At 57.2% G+C, this 15,501-nt stretch overlaps 1 protein-coding gene across 1 annotated transcript; it reads left to right on the forward strand.

The window, feature by feature from the left end:
• The first annotated feature begins 6,443 nt into the window (after window positions 1-6,443).
• Window positions 6,444-9,546, forward strand: SP9 (Sp9 transcription factor). Its single transcript, XM_069781464.1, has 2 exons — window positions 6,444-6,661; window positions 7,483-9,546. Exons 1-2 carry the CDS (start codon window positions 6,641-6,643, stop codon window positions 8,836-8,838), a joined length of 1,377 nt encoding a protein of 458 aa, XP_069637565.1. The 5' UTR covers window positions 6,444-6,640; the 3' UTR covers window positions 8,839-9,546.
• Window positions 9,547-15,501: the final 5,955 nt, after the last annotated feature.

Consider the following 15,501-nt stretch of genomic DNA (forward strand, 5'->3'; position numbering starts at 1 on the left):
ACCAAGCCAAAGATTCATTCAGTCACTTTGTAGCTACAGAGAAGCCAGCGATTTTGCAGTGCTAAGTAGCAAGGTGAATGAAGTTAGCAAAAAGGTAAGGAAAATGCGAGAAACAGAGGCCGTCCATTGAATGAATGGTAAAGCACGGTCCTATTCCTTCTGACGTGAATGTCTGTACCCCTAACAAATTGTTGGCAAGCCCAAAGCCACCAGCCTCTCCCAGCCCCTCACTTCGGGACTGCCAGGAGCTGGGAGGAATTTCCCAGGCGTGAGAGGTTCCCTGGATCTTCTGAAAGGAGAGAAATGCAGACAGACCCAAGGCCTACAGGACGGCTGCTCTGGCTTTGATAGCAGCTGATGTTTTGTCATTTCTTTGTTGTAGAACGGTTAGAGTAATCATCCACGGTGAAGAAGGTTGCATGTACCCCCTTCCTCCATCACCTAGCACGTCCCAGTCCCAGCCCGCTCTCCGCTCCATAGCAGCCTTGGAACTTCCAGGGCTGGTGGTTCTGTGTCCATGATGTCATTAAAAGGCTACAAAGAGCTACCCCCAAACACTTTGTTGAACACACATCTAAGCCACTGCTTTCCTCCTTGCATTGCATATGCACAGCAGATTAGGGGCTTGTTTAGGAAGCAGTCAGGAATCTCTTTGTTTCCTTCTTTCAGGTACAAGGTGAATTAATCCGTTTGGAAACTAGCAAATCCAGCCCTCCCCTCCTCCCCCCACATCCCTGAATTCTTCCAGCCTACATTTCTTGACAATAAAGATAGATAAAGCTCGGATACCCTTCCAGAGGAAGGGAATTGAGCCTGTTTCTTTGCCTGTAAGTTTTCTAAATAAATCGCTTTTGTTGTTTAAAGCTGTGATGAATGGAGACACAGGGCCAGGTTGGTCGCTGGAACAGCACAATGGATGTAAGAAGGTTTTTTTCTTTGCCATATAAATCATTCACATTGTTTAAGGTACATTGATCAATCTAATGGCTTGTAATAGGCTCCTAATTGCCACTAGGAAAGTACTGCAAGCTTGCATTTGAACGTGAAATGGTTCATGATCTGAGCTGAAATTCACCTTAAGCCCGAGCTCCAGTAATTACAGAACACAGAAGGAGCACAATGAACGGTTCCCAGTCCTTCCTCGCCCTAATCCCAGGACAGGGGGAGGGGGGAGAGGGGAGCATACGAATGGGGGGTCCAGCGTATTTTCCTCTTCCCAACCAGCCATTCATTAACGGGCGAAGCCTGCGGGAGGATTTATTGGTCATCGTGGACCGAAGAGAACTTTGTAACGTCAATCATCCTGCCTATTACGCTCCCACATATCTCTATCTGCAGATAGACAGCTTGCTTAATCACAACCAACCTTCTGAGTCACGCCTGGCTAAAAACGTGGTTATAAAAAGCCGGGACGGTATCAGAAGGGGGCCGCTCGGAGCGGAGCGGGGCGAGGGCTCTTCTGCTGCGAGGGTGCTGCGGTGAGGCAGCCGCCTGCCCTCCGTCCCCCCGCCCGGGGCTGCCGCTCACCTTCGCGGCCGGCCGGTCCCGCTGGCAGCAGCCGTGGCGGCCGAGGAGGAGCCGGGCGGGCAGGGACCGGCCGGGCGGGCAGGGACCCGCCGGGTGGGCAGGGACCGGCCGGGCGGCCAGGGACCGGGCAGGGACCCGCCGGGTGGGCAGGGACCGGCCGGGCGGCCAGGGACCGGGCAGGGACCCGCCGGGTGGGCAGGGACCGGCCGGGCGGCCAGGGACCCGCCGGGCGGGCAGGGACCCGCCGGGCGACTGCCCAGCTCACGCCTGCGGCCACTGCTCCCCTGCTTAAAAGGCAGACCCCGGCACCAAGTCATCAGAGCCTCTTTAAGAGACCCGTGCGAAAAGGTGGTTTCACGCCCTGTCGGCGTGGGTCCGGCCGCTTACTAATTAAGCTCCTTCTATTTAGAAACACCTTCCCTCGAAGGAAGCTTTGCGAACGCCAGCTCTGGCTGGATTTCAGACCTGCTGCGGTCCGAGCGCGTCGTGCCTGACCTGTGCATCGTAGCAGCACTGGAAGGCACGCGAGCCAGGGCAGAAAATCCTCCTACGAGGTGCCTCGCACAATGTTCCTCAGACTTTCCTGCCGAGGCAGAAAACAGATCTATGATGCTGTTGAATAATCTTCCAATAATTGTAGTAATTAAAATCATCTCACGGGCTGCAGTCACCTTCCCTGCTCTGACACCAGTCCTCCCGTGAATTGTTAACGTGTCTTCGCCTGAGATAAACAGAACGAGGGAGGCTTGGACTACACGGTCCAGGCACGTTCAGCGGAAGAGAATTGGTTCCACTGACCCGCTTTTGACGGCGTTCGGTGGCCGAGAGGCTTTCTGAAGCTGCCCGGCAGGTTCTTTTTTTTGCGGGCAGGGTAGCGCGGGTCGCCCGCCCTGTTGCTCCTGAACGGTGTCACCTTCAAGCCGGGGGACGCGGGGAAAGCCCAGCCTGGCGCTCCACCTCGGGGCTCGGCGTGCGGGGGGCAGGAGGAGCGGGGAGCGCGTTAGGGAACGAACCCCGCGTGGAAGCTCAGGCAGAAATTGCTGGAGAGTGCCATAATTTCCACTTAATTTCCATCATCTGTTTGATCCCCGTGCTCATTCCCTTTTTATTAACTATAAAAGATTTCCTTCTAATCAAAAGCTGCACTTCATCTTTACCCACAAATGAAAAACTCCACAGCAGAAAGAATTCAGTGGACTCAACAGGCACCGAGGTCTGTATTTTAACACTCTCTGTCTCTACATCCTTCCCCCTTTCAATACCGACTCTTTGGGCAGAATAGTGGGGAAGCCTTTTCTTAACTCAAGTTATTAATTTATCACCAGGTCCCCCTCTGCGTTGCTCTGATAATCAATGGTGGTTTCCAGATCTCGTAAATGAAAAGTGTAATTGAGAGAGAAGGGGGAGGGGGACTCGCACGGAAGTGTTGTTGCTAAAAAAAAAAATAAAATAAAAAAAAAATCTGGCAGGACGCAATTATTTATCTCGGCGATGAGCAGTTTGCCTGTTTCCTGCCCAGGTCCCTTCTGCTTGGCAGAAAATGAGGCTGCTTCTCTTGAACTTGGAAGGCTTTGCCCCTTTCCCACCCGCAACATCCATGCGTAAAACTCCGTGTCCCTCCTAGGATTCGGGGGAAATTGTACAGCAACCTTACATTTAACTGCTGTTAAATCGATTTATTTGGAAAATATTTGGCAGGTCTTTCCCAGAGCTCTGTTTGAACAGAAGAGCCATTTCATCTGACGCTCTTGAATATGAACCCAGGAGCCTCCCAATCAGCTTTAATGAACGAATTGTTTCCCAGCTTTACCTCCTAAGGACAGCAACTTTAGTAGTTGCACAGATCAAAAGACACGCGTAAAGGGAAGATGGGAAACAATATTGTTCAAAGGAAGTGAACTGTTGCATTTAATTAGGCTATTCTTCTTTATTAGTATTCATACCGAGAATTTTTTTTTTCTTTAAGATTTATGTTGATTTAACCGTAATGTATTTATGATGTAAATATATTCCGAGATGAAAACGTCACGGATCAATTGTAAAGGACCCGGATACATAATTTTAAAAAATCAGTTTCAGTTTATATGAGGTTCTCACCCCACTTTCGCTTCTTAGTCAGATTTGTTTATGCAGAATCGACATTTAATAGTGCTAATTGCACTCCAGTTAAATTGCCCTGATTGCAGAAAGGGAAGCAATTTTCGTGCTCTCTGTCTGGGTTTGGAAGAAATTGTTTTATATTCACCTCTTTATAAAGAAGTGGAGATAAGGCACCGAGCCTTTGCACAAATTGCACTTATGGGCTGACTGGCAGCATTCAGGCGCTATAATAGAGCATTATTTGGCCGTTTTGAATAATGTAAAGCGTTTGCTGAAAGCTATTCTCCTGAAAATTGCTTTAACTTTTAAAAGGGTGATGATTCACTCCAAACCAGGCCTTTGTTACATTGTCATTATCCCCCCAAATGTTTTAACAGTCAGCTCAACACTTTAGCATAACACATTGATCTTTGTTTAAAAACTCGATTTTTTGGAGTACGGAAAAATCCGTCAGAAAATACTTGACCCCCTCAAGATTTTAGCAGCGTTCCCCCTTCCGCCGCCATTCGCTCAGCCTCTCCGCCGCCTGCCTCGCTCCTGCGGATTTTAGTTACTTTTCCGATTACAAAGGGGGCGAGGAGATAGATGTGAGGCAGGCAGAGCCACCCGGCTGCCTTCAGGCACGACACAAACCTCACTTTGCTGGGGGAGCGCAAGCGGGCAGCGGATGCCTTTACTCGCTGATGCAGAGGCAGCATTTTTAAACGTCACGCTCTCGAGCTGCCTTCCAGCCTTATTTTATTTATGACTTTCCCCAAGGAGAGGGGAAAGACCCTCTCCCCCCCCCGCACCCCCCCGCCCCCGCCGCCCCGGGGTTGGCCAGAAGCGCCTCGCTGCCACTTGACGACCACCTCGGCAGGCTCCTGGGAAGGAGCGGGTTCCCCCCGGAGGAAGGAAGGAGGGAAGGAAGGAAGGAAGGAAGCAGGGAAGGAAGGAAGGAAGGAGGGAAGGAAGGAAGGAGTCACCTGTTGGGCGATTGCTCCCGGGTGCCCCTGTCGGACTCCTCGCCTCGCCCGCGGGGGTTACGCCGCTCCCCCCCCGCCACCGCCTTTCAATCGCCTCCACCCGTCGAGAGCTACAGCCCCCCCGGGTAAAGCCGCCGCTTATGATCTGCGCCAGGCAGACCCTTCGGAGAAACAGGGTTTGCAGCGCACTCCCCGGACCCCAGCGCTGGCTGCGAGTCAATGTGGAAAGAATTAAGCGCAGAACAGTATTTCCTTCCTACTGCCCCGACTCTGTGTAATACGCGGCGACAAAAAGGCGAGCGCCCTTTGAAAATAGCCTTAGACGTTTAAATAAAAGACAATCTCCAGGGACATCCTTTCCTAGCGTGGCAGGCGTCCTGCAGATTGCATAACACAATGTGCAACAAAACGCAATGCCCGCCTGATTTAAGGACGGGAACAAAATATAGCAGAACAAGTAAAGAAAAGCGAAATCCTCTCAAATTCGCGGTTTCTCCATCTTGCTCCTCAGCGCTGCCTATTTTGCATCTGCTAGGAGGTTTTACACCGGATGGCTGAGGCGGCACCGAGGAGAAGGAAATACTGACTCAAAAGCAGAGCAGGCACCCGGCGTTGCTTGAACGCACTCGTATTTTCTGGTTCAGAACTGTACCCAGCTGCACTGGGGACGGCAGAAGCGGAGGGAAAAGCTCCTCTTCCCAGCCTCACAGAGACGATGGCAATGATGAAAAGTTGCACGCCCACTGATCTTCCGCGGACACAGCGCGGGCAAGTTCTAGCCAATTACTTATGAAGCCTCCGATAATTACAAATCAAAGGGACTAGCTTGCAAGACACTGAGGAGCCGAGGCTTGGACTTACATTTCCCACATGCAGAGAGCAGGTAAAGTCTCTGTCGCTGACTGGGGCGCGTGGAGTGTGCACAGCGCAGAGGCCACAGGCAAGTGCTGGGGACGCTTATTCCAGCAGCGCCCTAGCCCTGCTAGGAGGGAGCAAGCCTTCTGCCATTAGCAAGCACTGTTTTCCACGGGGGTACGCGAGGCTTGAAAAACGGGCTGCAGGCTGCGGATTTGACTTTCAGAGTATTTTGCCGGGCACTGCTCTGCGAAATAAAATCCTCTCTCTTAGGCGACAGGGTGCCACACGCCCCTCGTCCCCCCTCCCGCCCCGGTACCAGAGCAAGGGCATGCCTGTCGGTTCCCTGCCTTTGGGGGTTTGGGCGCTTTGCGTAACTCAAAAGCCTCCTCCGTTCCTTTCGCAGCGAAAGTAAGACAGAAACACGTCGTGCCCGGGATCGCGTCAAGTATTTAGCAAAGCAAAACCAAAAAATGAGCGTGTTCTCGTAAAACGTCATTAGGCGCTGTCAGGCTATTTGTATCCGGCACGGCAGAGCTGCCCGAGGGCCTGTAAAGGAAGCCGAGGGCCTGTTGAATGGAAGCAGTGCAGGTATGGTTTACTGGACGCGAGGATCGCAGGTGACCGAGCGAGCAGCGGGGGAATCTAACGCCTCCCGCACAGTTTGCAGGCGGCGGCGGAGCGGCGTCAGGCGCGACCCCGGCCCTCCGCCGGCGCTGACCCCCGCTCTCGACTCCTGCCCTCTGCGGCTCTCCCCGCTTCCCCTGCGGCCAGCCGGTGCTGGGGCGGCGTCACCCCGGCCGCACGACTCCCGGCGTCAGCCGGCGGGAGTCACAACCCGGCGGGCGGGCGGCCGGGGGCGGGGGGGGGGGGGTCGCAGTTAATTGCAGCGCCATCGCCGCAGTCCGGAGCGGGGAGTTTTCTCCCCGCGCGCTGACTGACTGGCACGCGCCCCGAGCCCCGGCGCCGGCACCTCCGCGCAGCCTGATTGGCTGCCGGCCCGCTCCGGCCCGCTCCGCCCGCGCCCTCATTGGGCGAGCGCCGCCGCCAGCGGTACTTCAAAGCGGGCGCTGCCCGCACTTAGGCAGAGTTTAGCCCCGCCGCGCCGGAGTGTCCTTAGTGCCGCCGGGCAGCGCGGGGCGCACACCGAGCGCCGTCCCCCTCCGCCCCACCGCCCAGCCCAGGGACGTGCTATGGCTACGTCTATCCTCGGGGTAAGTCGGCACCGCGCCCTTCCTCGCGGCTTCTCGGCGGCGGCTTCGCCGCCCTCTGGGGGAAAAAAAAAACAACCAACCCAACAAAACAACAACAACAACAAAAAACCCCCACAAAAAAACTGTTGCTGCCGCCGCGTTGCGGCTGCCCCGGGCGCAGATCGCCCTGACCCGCGGGCGAGAGGTAACCCCGGCCCGCCTCGGGGGATTTCGCTGCGGGTTCCCCATCGGGTCGTTCGCCAAGAGTTTGGGCTGGAAACGCGCTTGGCCGGAGAGCGGAGAGCCTGTGCTTTCTTTTGTTTTCTGATTTTTTTTCTTTAATTTTTTTTTTTTTTTAAACTCGCAGTGCTGCGGTAAATTTCCAAAGATTTTTGCTAGCTCGGCTTTGCGAGTGGCGCCGGTCGGAGGCTCCGCACCCCGTTTGCCTTCCTGCCATCTCGCTTTTCCGCCGCTCCTGCACGGTGGCTCGAGGAGACGCCGCATTTCGTTCCCACGGGATTTTTGGTTTAACGGCGGTAGGTTCGAGCGGCCCGGCGCTGCGCGGGGCGCCCCGAGCCGAGCCACCCTCTCGGAACACGCGTGTCGCTCGTCCCCGCCGGGATCCGCTTCCGACGTGAAGCCCTCGGGCGCCGAGACCGGCCCCCGGCGGAAAACGAGCTGTGCCGAGCGGGGCAGGGCCGGAGCCTTCCTCCGACATCAGCGAAAACTTTTCCGCGGTGCCGCTCGCCGCGCCGCGGTTCCACCCGCGCCGCCGCGTCCCCGCGGGAGCCCGGCGAGGCGGCAGGGGTGAGGCTGACGGGCCGGCTTTGTCTCTCCCGCAGGAAGAGCCGAGGTTTGGAACGACTCCCCTGGCCATGCTGGCCGCCACCTGCAACAAGATCGGCAACACCAGCCCCCTGACCACCCTGCCCGAGTCGAGCGCCTTCGCCAAAGGGGGCTTCCACCCCTGGAAACGCTCCACCTCCAGCTGCAACCTGGGCTCCAGCCTCTCGGGCTTCACGGTGGCCACGAGCCGGGGCTCCAGCGGACTGGCCAGCGGCACGGGCACCGCCAACAGCGCCTTCTGCCTGGCCTCCACCTCGCCCACCTCGTCGGCCTTCAGCAGCGACTACGGCGGCCTCTTCTCCAACTCGGCGGCGGCGGCGGGCGTGTCCCCGCAGGAGCCCGGCGGGCAGTCGGCCTTCATCTCCAAAGTGCACAGCTCGGCGGCCGAGAGCCTCTACCCGCGGGTGGGCATGGCGCACCCCTACGAGTCCTGGTACAAGTCGGGCTTCCACTCCACGCTCTCGGCGGGCGAGGTGGCCAACGGGGCGGCCTCCTCCTGGTGGGACGTGCACACCAACCCGGGCTCCTGGCTGGAGGTGCAGAACCCGGCGGGGGGGCTGCAGAGCTCGCTGCACTCGGGCGCCCCCCAGGCCTCGCTGCACTCCCAGCTGGGCACCTACAACCCCGACTTCAGCTCCCTCACCCACTCCGCCTTCAGCTCCACCGGCCTGGGCTCCACGGCCGCCTCGCACCTGCTCTCCACCAGCCAGCACCTGCTCACCCAGGAGGGCTTCAAGCCCGTGCTGCCCTCCTACACGGACTCCAGCGCGGCGGTGGCGGCGGCCAGCGCCATGATCTCGGGCGCCGCCGCCGCCGCCGCCGGGGGCGGCTCGGCCCGCTCCGCCCGCCGCTACTCGGGCCGCGCCACCTGCGACTGCCCCAACTGCCAGGAGGCCGAGCGGCTGGGGCCGGCGGGGGCCAGCCTGCGGCGCAAGGGGCTGCACAGCTGCCACATCCCCGGCTGCGGCAAGGTCTACGGCAAGACCTCGCACCTGAAGGCGCACCTGCGCTGGCACACGGGCGAGCGGCCCTTCGTCTGCAACTGGCTCTTCTGCGGCAAGCGCTTCACCCGCTCCGACGAGCTGCAGCGGCACCTGCGGACTCACACGGGCGAGAAGCGCTTCGCCTGCCCCGTCTGCAACAAGCGCTTCATGCGCAGCGACCACCTGAGCAAACACATCAAAACGCACAACGGGGGCGGCGGCGGCAAAAAGGGCAGCGACAGCGACACGGACGCCAGCAACCTGGAGACGCCGCGCTCCGAGTCCCCCGACCTCATCCTGCACGAGGGGGTGGGCGCCGCCGCCCGCGGACCGGGCAAGGAACCTACCGCGGGGCCCGGCGACTCCTAGGGGCAGCGCCGCCCGGCCCCGCGCCGCCGGGGAGCCCCCGGGAGCCGCCCGGACTCTGCCCCGCGCCGGCCGGGGGGACGCGAGCCGCCCCGCCGCGGACGGCGCCCGGGGGCGGGCGGGCGGCGGGGCCGGAGAGGCGCGGGCCCCGACCCGCGCCGTCCCGTCCCTGTCCCGTCCCGCCCGGCCGGCCGGTAGGTACCGAGTGACACTTTCTTCCGTTTCCTTCTTCTCCTCTCCTCTCCTCCTGTGGGAAGGAAAGCGTCCTAAGAGAGGCTTAAGGTGAGACGTCACGCTGCAAGTCCGAGACGGTTCCTCTGTATCTCATAAACATCTGTACAAATAGGGTTCAAAAAAGAAAAAAAAAAAAAAAAAGAAAAAAAAAACCAGATCGTGTTCGCTTATTTTTCTTGTAAATGTTGATCCGATAGGGGGTTTGGGGATTTCTTTTTTTTTTTTTTTTTAATTGGTGAATTCCTGAAATTCAGGGATGTTTTGGGGGTTGGTTTGGTTACTTTTTTTTTATTTTAAATTTCTGATGCACTTTGTGGAAGTCAGTATATATGTAAAAGATATTTAAAATGTTGAGTTAACATTTCACTCAAACACACGTAAGTTAAGGTCTCAAAGAAATTAAATGCGTTTATCTGTATGGAAAAAAATCTTGACATATTTTCATTTTGGTATTATTAAAGGACTCTGAACAACGTACTCGCGGGTTTGTTCTTCTTCGTGCCCCCTCCTTCCCCCTGCCCAGCCCTCGCAGGGGTCAGGTTTTTAGTGGGAGCCCTCGCCCCCCCCCTTCCCGTCCTCCTTACAGGGACCGTAATTAAAAATACAGCGGGCATTGATGGCCGGGAGGGGAAGGAACCGGCCCCCGAGCCAGGCGCGCTGAAGCGCTCCGGTCGCTCTTTTCAAGCCGCCTTAGTTTTGGTTTATTTAAAAAAACAAAACAAAACAAACCAAACCAACAAATTTAAACCGAGTCCGAGCCCCGCTACGCCAGCCGGGTACCACGCCGAGCCCTAAGCGCCTTTGGCGAAACCGGCCCTAAACCTGCGTGAAAGCGAACTGTGCTGAGGAACTATTTATTTAATTTAAAAAGCCTTTAGCGCCACAAGGCTGCCTAGGTTGGGAGGTGATCTCGGGGGAATAAATCGCTAGAGTCAATACTCCGGAAAAGACATTTCATGCCTAAATGAAAATCTTGTTAAATGTTATTAATTTTGACTTAGAGCACACAGCAGCCCCCTGTGCCTTGTATTCCCTTATTAGGGATTCATGTCTTATCAAATATCTAATTAATCTCCTAGACATCATTTGTTCTGGCCAACTTTATCTCAGCTGGTCCACGGGGAAAACTCCGAATATTCTCGGTGACAAAGCTCCCTTGAAGATCCTTTTAATTGTCCAAATTAACTGCACCAAATTTGCATGTCAAACGGTAAAGGGCAACCTGAGATAAAATGTAAACGTTTTAAAAGCCCCAAACTAAGCACTTGATTTGATAACTAGGCTTTTTAATGTTATGGAAGACAACTGCTCCTTTCCTTTTCAAAGACAGTTGATCTATGCAAATACTGAATTGGAAATGCTTATGTCCCCATGCAGTCAAATGGTCCTTGCATGTTATTTGAATATCAGTGGCTCTGCTATTGAAAAGGTTCAAGGATGCTCTCTGACTTCTTTGTGATTACTCAGTGCAGCGTCTTATTCCGAAGAAAAAAAACTCAGGAATAATTAAAGGCTGGGCTAAGGCCTGGGAACACATTTGGGACAGGAATCTCATTTAGACAGGCTCTTTCAAAATAAGGCACAGTTAAATTGACCAGAAGGCAATTATTGAAATGAAAATTATTTTCACTCCCTTTGTCTCCTGACCACCAACCTAACAGCCACAGTATTTTTTTAAAGGCAAATTGTTAAATGAGATAATTGTGTTATTAAAAAAAGGGGGGGGGGAGGAAAAAAGTTAATTTAGTCTGCCTGGAGGAATACAAATATTTTAATCCTCCATAAAACAGGGAATGCAAATAACATCGGGAAACGGATTCTGCTGTCGGCCACCAACTGGAATGAAGACGTTGCGTTAAAGAAAATACATCTGCCGTGAATACTAATAACCGCGTCCCACCTCCTCCGCGCCGCTGTCGCACAAAAGCGACCGGGCAGCGCCGACACCGCCTCTGCCCCGGGGCGGCGGCGGCGGGAAGCCCGGCGGGCCCTTCCGCGGACGCGGGGGGGAAAGGAAACCTCCCGGGAGATGCACCTCGCGTCCGGCTGCCGAGAGCACCCTCCCCGAGAGCCGCTGCGGAATTTTGCTGGCCGAAAGCATCCCGGCGAGGTCCCTTGTCTCCCGCCCCCGCCCCGCCGGCGGCTGGGTGCCGGCAGGTTTCCCGGAGGGCAGGGGAGGGCAGGGGAGGGAAGGGACGGGACGGGAAGGGAAGGGAAGGGAGGGGAGGGGAGGGGAGGGGAGGGGAGGGGAGGGCGGACGAGGGGAGCGGGCGAGGGGGGACGTGCTCGGGCAGAGGTAAAATAAACAGCGGGCTGGGCGGCGGGACGCGGCTCCCCTCCCTGCCGGGTAGTGTTGGGGTTGCGCAGGAATGCACCCGCGCGGGGTGCTGGGCAGAAGTCAGCTTTGTTTTCGATTTATAATAAAACACATCAAAGGGAAACCATCCAGGTCCAGTTTCTGGCAGGCCGGGGTTACAATTCTCAGCTCAGTGATCAAGGACCTCTTTGCATTGCCTTTGCCCCTTCGGGTCAGAAAACGTCCATCACTTCCAGACTCCCCAGAAACGACGAAGGGAGCAGCTCTGGGCCGCAGAGCCGGTTCGTTTAATCAGGAAAATAGAAAGCATGTCACCCTTTTAAAAATAAATGACACCATTCTTTCGTGCGTGTTGGCGATAATTACATGGTCTGGGGAACTTTTACACAAAGAAAAACTAAAGGACAGGCGGTGCGAGAACCGAAAAAGAAATCTGATTTCACTCTTTGAATCCGTAGTTCAGCGGCACCTCTTTAGGGCGAAGACGCCAACCCGGGAGCAGGAAAGCAGCGGGCAAGGGAGAGACGCTCTCCCGGGCTCCGGCGGGCAGGGAGGCGGAGGGGAGAGCCGGGCTCCCCGCCGCCTCGGCCCCGCTCGCCCCGGGCTCGCCCGTGAGCCGAGCTCCCCTTGGCAGCTCGCTGGAGCGATCGCTTCCCCTTCCCACACCTCGCGGACCGCAGCTTCGCGCCGGCTCCTCGAGCCCCCTAAAAGGCGGCTAAGGACCAGCCGGCGACAGCACCCGCCAACCCACGGGAAAAGGTAAAATGCCAGCAGAAATTATTCGGTAAATGCCATTCGATCGCCGGGGCCCCGGTTCGCAGGAAGCGTGTCCCCTGCCCCCCGCCGGGAATTACAGCCCCAACGGCTCGTTTTACACTTAAAAGGCAGCATTAATGGTTTCGTCCTAATGAGATAATAGATAAACACCCGATCCGGTGCCCGGACAGTTTCTTAATTGCGTCTTTCGATTCAAATGGAAACTTCATCTGCGGGAGCTGTAATTTATTTGCAGCCATTATCTGTTCGCCAAGATCCTCTCCCACCCTTCCAAAACGCAGATGAGGGGAATCTCACGGAAAGCCCGCCCCTTTGGGTAATTGGTGCACTAAGTGTTTATTTTAAGTCGGAATAATTTAGCCTCAAATTTCCTCAAGGAATAACATTCTTAACACATTAAAAAAAAAAAAAAAGAAAAGCCCGAACCCGGGGATTTGCGATCGCGCCTGGCGGTGCCCCGGGCCGGGGCCGCACGGCGGCTCCCGGGCGCCACCTAGAGGCGGGCGCCGCCCCGCGCTCCCGCGGCCGGCCGGCGGCGGGCTCGGGGGCGCGGCCGGAGCCCGCCGCGGGGGCGGCGGCGCTGCGCGGGCCGGGCCGGGCCGGGCCGGGCCGGGCCGAGAAGCCGGCGGCGGGAGCGGCGGGCGCCCGGGGACTTCTGTGGGAGACGGGAGGGGCGCGCGCGCACCCACCTGAGGGGAGACGGCGGCGCGGCGGGGCGGCCGGCTCGCCTCTGCGGCTCCTCCGGGGCCGTCCCCTGAGGGAGGGAGGGAGGGGGCGGGCGGGCGAGCCCTTACCAAGTAATGCCGGCGCCCCGCCGGGGGTGGGTCACCGCTCCCCGCCCAGCCCGCGGCTCTGTGGGCCGGCCCCGCACCTGCGGCCGTCCGGGGGGGGGGCCGGGCGCGGCTCCCGGCGGCGGGCACCCGGCGGCGGGCACCGGGCGAGGCACCGCCGCCGCCTTCGCGCCGCTGTTTTAACACAAACCGGCGGCAGTGCCTATTTCCGAGATGTGCTAATTGCTACTTGGATGGCAGGGCGCGAAGTCCTTGTCCGTTTCCTAGTACAAAGTAGGTTGCTAGAAAATTTGAAATTGCCTTTCAGCCTAAAGCTGCCTTACCTGAATGTCATAATTACAGTAATTATGTACATCCAAATTACATGCTAATTAAATTAGAATCAAATCGTTCTAAATCGAAATCAAATGAGGTAGCGGGAATTAATCAATGACAACATAAATAGAGAGCTTCCTTTAGGGATATTTATTGTAACGATCCAAGCAGGAACCTGATCTGGAAGTCACCTGTTTATTTACTTTCGGAACAGTAATCGTTTACGGTTCAGCGCTAGTGTTAAACGGTCGGTGCCGCAGAGCTGAAGGGCGGCCCGGGAGCCCCCTCGCCCGAGGACGGAGGCTCCCCGCCGCCCACCTCCAGGCGAAGCCCCGGCCGCCCCGAGGGCCGCTCGGCGGAGCCGGCAGGGGCGGGGGCGGGAGCCCGCCCCGTCCCGTCCCGTCCCGTCCCGTCCCGCCGCCGCCCTCAGCGCGGGGCCGAGCCCCTGCCCGGGCCCGCCGGGGCCAGGCGGCAGGAGAGCGGCCCTCGTCAGATCCGCCCGCCCGGGGCCGCCGGCCCTCCGTCGGCCCCAACTTCTCCCGCTCCGGTCCCGGGGAGCTCCGACCCCGGCGCCGCCGGGCCCCGTTCCCTCCCCGCCAGGCTGAGGGAGCCGCCTCACGGCGCCGCCGGCACCGGCCGCCCAGCCCCGCCGTGCGGCAAAGGGTTAACCCTATTCCGCGTCTTTTAAGTGAAAAGGGAAAAAAATAATAAAGAAAAGATGCTCTCACCGTCAATCTGTGAACCGACAGCACCTCCTACAGGGCCCCGGCGCGCTCAGCCTCGCAGCCGCGCCGAGGGCCCGGGGCGGCGGCGGCGGCGGCCCGGGGCGGGTGGCCTGGCGGGCAGGGGGCGGGGCGGGGCCGCGGCCCGCCGAGCCGCCCCGGGCGACGGCGCTGCTCCGCAGGGGACGCCGTGAGGGCTCTCACCGGCGTCCCGCAGCTTGGGCGGGGAAAGCCGCCGAAACGTCGCCCCAGCGACCCTTCCCCGTCTTCTTCTAACGGGGTTTTGAACCCACCGGCTTTTCCCGGCGCAAGGCTGTCAGGGCCGAGGTGGTGAAGGAGGCCCACCCCCCCCAGGGCCGCCGTGTCGGACGCTGAGGACGGCGCCTCGTACCGGTAAGGTGGCACGAACTGTCCGAAGGGGAGTACCGAGAGCGGGGAGCCTCCTCCTCCGACGCTGCACCGACCTTCCCCAAGGCTGTCAGGGCGGCACCGAAAGCAGGAAAGGTCTCGCAAGGATGGGCGTTTTGTTTCAAAGCTCTTCAACAGGTAGTCTTTGAGACAGATGCATCCGAAATGTCATTATTCTTCTGCTTTTAATTTTCACTCACAACGGCCAGCCGTCACAATGAACCCATCCCACGTGCCAGTCTTTTCCTGTGCCAAAGGGCAAGATGTACATAGCGTACAGCGAACTACGCGCAGACAAGTAAAACGCAGAGCCCACAAAAATGCCTAGAACTGTACATGTCGAGCTGTCCTTCCTGCTTCGGGTAGAACTCAGTTCATTGCAGCTGGCAGATTCCTGTGCCGCGCGCACAACGATCAGACCGACCTCCAAGCAGGAGACCTTTCTTTGGAGTAGAGGCACCTTCCAGTACTTACTGGTTATTCCTCGTATCCTCGTGACATGAAAACGTTCTACCAGAAGATGCCTTTTGCCCTGTCACATTACTCTGGCCTCTCTTACACAGAGGGATAATAAATTCTTCACAAGAGGTTTTGTCTAGATTGTTCATACGGGCGTTTTGGCAGTCTCCTCCCGTTCTTTCTAAATCAGAGCTTCCACATACACATTAACACAGGGCCTGACTCTACTGAATTGTGCACGCCCTTTAACTCCCAGCTACTTCAGCAAGAACGCCTGGAGCAACCTAATGCAAGCGCATTTAAAGGAAGAAGGTGACATCCCTTAATGGCTCGCCCTTTCAAACTCATTCACATGCACTTAAAAGATAAGCCAGGTCACTTCCACTATATATTATACTCTGTGTGATACTGAAAAACTTCTGAGTGACCGTTTTAAGAAGCAGAAGTGGACCGGTAATAAAAGATAGTCCCATTGGCCCCCTGAGTGAGGAGGGGAAGAAAGTTGCTTGCCAGAATACCGAGTACGGTGATGCCTTTTCACCTGACCACTAACCAGTGTGCTTCCATCTGCCACCCTGAAGTGGCAGAGAAGCATTTCCTTTGCAATAAAAACCTGGTGAAGTGTTGCCTTGTGCACTGCTAC

The sequence above is a fragment of the Haliaeetus albicilla genome, chromosome 4, assembly GCF_947461875.1.
Source record: "Haliaeetus albicilla chromosome 4, bHalAlb1.1, whole genome shotgun sequence".
NCBI classification, from domain to species: Eukaryota; Metazoa; Chordata; class Aves; order Accipitriformes; family Accipitridae; genus Haliaeetus; species Haliaeetus albicilla.